The 6,000-nt window shown below is 35.2% G+C and overlaps 2 protein-coding genes across 2 annotated transcripts in view; one reads left to right on the plus strand and one right to left on the minus strand.

Moving 5' to 3' along the window:
* Window positions 1-688: 688 nt before the first annotated feature.
* On the minus strand, window positions 689-3,390 carry LOC127873274 (lens fiber membrane intrinsic protein-like). The gene is made up of 3 exons (XM_052417053.1): window positions 3,003-3,390; window positions 2,256-2,399; window positions 689-1,172 (listed from the first exon to the last, which is right to left on the minus strand). Exons 1-3 carry the CDS (start codon window positions 3,181-3,183, stop codon window positions 943-945), a joined length of 555 nt encoding a protein of 184 aa, XP_052273013.1. The 5' UTR covers window positions 3,184-3,390; the 3' UTR covers window positions 689-942.
* Window positions 3,391-5,903: 2,513 nt separating this feature from the next.
* LOC127873276 (uncharacterized) overlaps window positions 5,904-6,000 on the plus strand; it is a 5,806-nt gene continuing 5,709 nt past the window's right edge. The window contains exon 1 of the mRNA XM_052417056.1: window positions 5,904-5,968. The gene's annotated coding sequence lies outside the window, so the exon portion shown is untranslated. The remainder of the gene's footprint in view (window positions 5,969-6,000) is intronic.

Consider the following 6,000-nt stretch of genomic DNA (forward strand, 5'->3'; position numbering starts at 1 on the left):
GTTCATCTTACATAAAAAGCTTATATTATTAGCCACATATAAAAGCTAATATAAAACGATCGTATACCAGGAGGGGAAAAATCAAGTATCAAACAAGATAGCGACGTCCAAGCCGAGATAAGTATTATTCACCGTTTTATAGCGTTTATTACTTAAATGTATTGTTTAAATACCGCTCACATTCCAGCCATATCAGCAAGAAAGAGATTTGCGTTTAGTTCGTATTAATATTCGCTCTATATCTCGACTTTACTCGCTACGACTTTTCTTAGCAGGAGCGGTAATTTTGTGATTCCGCCCAGCAATTTTTTAGCGAGTAAAGTGGAGATATAGACTTAAGAAAATTTAGCGGGACTTTACATAAAAGTAATAAAGGGTATACAACGGTAACATGGAAGTAGCCATCTTGTTTGTCACGTGATTTCCCCCCTCTGTATACTTTGGACATAGCTTAATAGTTTATGTTTGAGTCGCTATGTTCCTTTTCTCTCCAACGAGCTTTCGAACCAAACAATATAAATATTATTTTATTTGAAAAGAAAGATATTTGAAAACAGAGATATCAAAGTTGAACCATCGTGTCTCATTCAGTAGTTTATTTGTTTGTTCCAAACAGTACGTTCTGAATAAGTAAGCTGTAAAGGTCTGTAATAAAATGTAGTGTACTTGATATTGTGTCTACCCCGAGTTGTGGTGCCGGCTCCGACTCCTATTAAAGTGTTTTCAGATTTCCCTCGAACAGTAATCGTTTTTTTTTCTTTAAACTTATTTACAATCATCATTCGATGCAATCGAGCAACATCAATGATTTGCACTTATGCATAATTTGATACTCGAAGACCGACTAGCAACAATATCACAAAAAATAAAAATCATTTTTAAGTACAAGTTTTTATTGTTAGGCACATATGCACCAGATAAGTAAATTGTGTTAATAGCACGTCATGGCTGAGTTTGGGGATCCTGACGCTCCGGAAGTAGTCCGCGTCTTTCCTCTGGGTAGGTCGGGGCAGAAAAGTAGTTCCTTATGTGTTCATACGCCGTCAAACCGGTGATGATCCAGGCAAGCAGCCACGAAATAACAGTCAATGCGAAACTCGAGCCGTAAGCTGTATTAACGGTTAATTTAATGTCGTCTGCGTAAACTGCAAACGCTATCATCAAAAACAGGCCTACAATTACAAACATGATAGAAATTATTATAGCGGACGTGTAAAAAATGTATTTACATAAATATTGGCAAAATGTGATAGAAAACAATAACTCTTGTTGAGTTGTATTTAGGTAAAGTTTTGTTCTTTTTTCAATTATTTGTTTTCAATTAAGACTATGCTCTGCATTATTTATAATGTAATTACAGTGGCGTAGCCAGACCCAAATTTTAGCCGAGGCAGTATCTTAGGTCTTTCTAGGGGGTTCCGGGGGCATGCCCCCTGGATTTGTTTATACCTAAAACGTCTCTGATGCGTTTTAAAGGCCATTTAAACCACATTTTATACCTAAATTATCGGAATCGTGGACGCTACATATGAACGTTTAGTATCAATAAAGTTAACAAAAAATCTGCTACGCCATTGCATGGAGGATTGTGACCATCTATTGTCATATAATGTTTTTTCTCCTTCCACTCTTATATGCTCAGTGATATTTGCAGGTGTTTAAAGACTATGGCATATCAGTTGAAGCAAGGATGGTTTGGAAAAGTATGGTTGGAGTCATGTTTTGTTCTTCGAAAAATTGTTTTATATATGTGTGGTCTGCACCATAGTTGGCCGCATTGTTGAATTGTTCAACTGAAGTTATTAAATTGAAATAATTATCTGCCTCAACATGAACCAATTGTACTCAATGATAATATTTGATCATAGTGCCTTAAATTCATTAAATTGCCTCAATTTCTAATAAGGATTTTATTCTTTGACATAATTTTTGCTTTTTTCCTTGTAATCTAAAAATTGCTCTGCAAATTTTAGCCGAGGCAACTGCCTCGGTGTGCCTCAGCGTGGCTACGACGCTAAATTATATAATGCCATCGGATAAAAGTTGTGAACGGGTAAATATAGGCCTTTAATATTAAAACGGATGGCAACCATTGTCGTCTTAGACTTTGAATCTGACAATGAGTCTTAAGTTTTTTTTTTAATAATATGAGCTGTGTGGACATCAAAGCAGGAAAAACATGCCATCGGTTAAATGAAATGGGAGACAACTACCGAAAGGAGTTTGAAAAACATTTTGTAGTGTAATTAAATTACCTCCCATGAATGGTGACACCACCGCCGCGATGTAAAACAGCACCAAGTCCTTGTAAACGTACGTGGATAAGACGTTGAAGCCAATTGTGGACAGCATGGAAAACATTCCCAGAAACATCATAGCTCGAACCGCACCGAGGTCGTCTGTAGAAAGACAATAAATGAGCGAAAAAGGATCTTATGTCATATGCGTCCATGGTAGCTTCAGACCAGCCAGCTCACAAACCCAGTCTGGTCAGGGGATCTCATGTCCGCTATAAATTCAAATAAAGGTACCGTGTTCATAATAGCGGACAGCAGTAGCCAATTATATAAATCTGGATAACTCTTATCCAGCGGATCACTTTTGGTTATCTTATCATAAAATTTAAGATAACCAAAAGTTATCCGTTTGATAAGAGTTATCCAGATTTATACAATTGACTGGGTGAGCTTCTGCACATACTTCGCGTATGCACAATCTGTCTGTAGCTACGCAGGTTGTATATGGCATAATATCGATTATTGCAGGAGGCAGCTGAATTAGCCTTGATGCAATTGTTTGATACCATAGAACTCTGAAAGCCATGCGGAATGTGTTATCAAATAACTCGTGCTATGCACTCGTGCTTTTATCGATACGCATCTAAATATCCGACAGTGGGTTATTCGTCAACAAACTATGAACTACAATTATATTTCTTAACCATGTTTCACAAAATAGTATAGTTATGGTCATAGTGTAATTTAAATGCATTATCAATTTACCTGAATAAGGAAGATAATAACACGAGTTTCCCGCGCAAAGTCTCCATATGCCTACGCTACCGTTGTTTGTTCCGTCCCTCATGTGTTGCCATTGGTTCATGGCCATTGCCAAAATTACCAGCAATAACGTAAATAACGTCAGCGACAAAACAAGGATACTCCGCCATTTTGATAAAGCCATGTGTACTTTTTCAATGTAAAATGAATCTATGAGAAGATTTTGAGTAATTTAACACCGTTCTTTATCACGTGGTCTGTTGAGTTAGACTGATACTGTGGTATGGAATTTTGTGTCCATTTAAGACATAGCTGGCAAAGTTACTAAGAATATAATCCAATAAAACAATTACTTCCTATCAAGTGATACGCTCTTCGTACCGATTGTTAACGCTTTCATTAAAGAAGCATTACCATTCACACACGTACCCTTTATTCACGCCGCATGATGCATTTTTTAAACAATCTTTAATCTTAAAATATTTGATTGTGTATGCATAAAATTATATTCATTAATTTGACCAAAACTGAGATGGACTACTTGGAACCTCTGATAACAAAAACAAATAAAACATAAACAAAGCTTTGCAAAAAAAAGGTATGTTTTACATGAAAAATCTCAGCTAATTGAAATCAAGCTGGCGTTTGTAAAGTATGGCTGATACATCGTTTCGCTTTATATAGAGAAACACCAATCGAAATGGACACAATAATAAATCATTTGGAACTCTTCCATTGACACTGCGGAAAATACGTCTATCACTTATTAGTGATAAAAGAAATAATCTTTAAAGTTAAAAATGCTAATTGGTCGTGTTGATCACGCGGTTATTTTTCTTGACTATGCTTTTATTTTCGATGAATCTAAACATGGTTTTTACAAAGACACAAACATTTGTTAATGAAACCCTTAAAACCGATTACATTGGGTATACTATGGAGATATCCGACGGTGATCGGCACTTATAGTAGAATTAAGAGTTATGGTGCAATTACGGGACATCGATGCACAACCATATACAAAGAGAAATTTTAACGATGAAAAATTTCCGCACATTTCGCATACATTTTAAACAAAGCAAATGTTCACATTTGAAGATCTAGATCTGATGGTCCTTAAATAAAAGGGGCATCAGTTATTAAGGGATCATGGTGTGCTTTGCTTTAACAAAAAAATAAAAAAAATGCATACATAAATGTACACGGTATTTTGAATGTTCGTCGGGTACAAAGTATATTATCAATTTCCAACAATAAGTCGCATAAAATGCATGTGCATAGCAAAGAACTAGCAGTACTTTTCCCGTAATCCCGAAACGTGCCTTATAATGACAACTTAAAGCGGTTGTTTTTAATTTCTCTATATGCATATAAAAACATGTTTACGCCTTTAAAGTCTTTTAGTCTTTTAACTAATTATTCTTAACATTCATGCTTATTAATTGAATCATTGTACCGTGTACATGGCCCTTTAAATGTTAACGTTTAAGTGAAGGAAAACAAACACAAGTGCTTTCGGAAACGTTATCAGTTTCATTTTTGCGTGTTCTTATTCTTTGCAAAAGCAAAATAATGAATTCTTAGTAAACTTGCTGTACAAGCGTATGATGTGAATAATGAAGTTTTCTGAAAATGAACTGTTCTAAATCGTGTACTATTAACCCATTTATGCCAAATGGACTCTCCCATCCTTCTAAATTTGATCAATTCATTCCCAAAATTAGGGATGTCTGGTATATTTATTTCTATTTTAAGAATATTTGTTACAGAAATTCCTTGAAGCAAACAGCATAGACCCTGATGAGACGCCGCATCATGCGGAGTCTCATCTGTGTCTACGCTGTTTGCCAAGGTCTTCTTTTCTAGACGCTTGGCATAAATGGGTAAATTATAACAGCAATGACGCATGTAATACTTTCGATCACATCAAAAACGCATTTTAACATTCGCAATAAATTATTATAAGTCTGAATACAATGTGTCTTTGTCTTCAAAAACTGAATTTGAAGAAGAAGTAAAAAATAGCCGAACGCCAAATTGCTTTATCATTTGTATGATGACACTGAAATTTAAAACAATTAAAGGTTTATTAAAATATCACGCATGCTGTTTAACGACAGCCATAGTTTATATATTACTTTTTAGCCCAAAGATTTCCATATCATGAATATTTCAGGTTTGCAATGCTATACTCTCTTAATAAATCAAAACCATTGATTTAAAGACATTTTTGATATTAATCTGTACTTGTTGTAGGAATAGCAATGATGTGTACTAAACATCACTTTTTCGCTTGAATGATTGAGAATTCACGATAAGACCTTGACAGTTGGCGGTCTACCTTCAGATTGGGAGGAGCCGGTAAAAAGCAATCTCCACGCAGAGTTGTCGTTCCTTGCTCTCACATACACCTCTGCGAAAGGCTCAGCATGCCATATTGCCCAGAAACTGGGCGAAACCGAACAAACGCATTCAAAGTATATTTGATTTGAATTTTTTAGGATCAGAGGCGTAAAATAATGAAATAGGAATTTTAAATTAACGATACATCGTGCAAAAACTTAAAAAAAAGCTTTAATGCAACTCTTTGGAACTATTTTATTGCCCATTTACGCAGATGGAATCATTCCACGCACTTCACAAATGTAAACAATTGAACATAATTTTTATTGAGTGACGTTAGGCATTGCTTCGACGTATGTATGTATATAGGTTTGTTAACATCAAAAAACCATATCTATTGTATAATAATGAATTAAGACTTAAATAAGACATTATGGTATGAGATGGTTTTGCTTTAATGCAGTGAATGTAATGTAACCGTCGTGCAAGAGATTGTTTAGTATACTGTAACCTCCATGATGAACGCTTGGAATGATCATAACATGAATGAGACGCTTTCATAAAAATAGTCCGTTCTGAGCCCATCACAGAGGTGGTTTTAATGTAACCATCGTGCAAGAGATTAGGTAAAAAGATGGCCATACAACCGTGAATATTG

This window comes from Dreissena polymorpha, chromosome 3 (genome assembly GCF_020536995.1).
Source record: "Dreissena polymorpha isolate Duluth1 chromosome 3, UMN_Dpol_1.0, whole genome shotgun sequence".
NCBI classification, from domain to species: Eukaryota; Metazoa; Mollusca; class Bivalvia; order Myida; family Dreissenidae; genus Dreissena; species Dreissena polymorpha.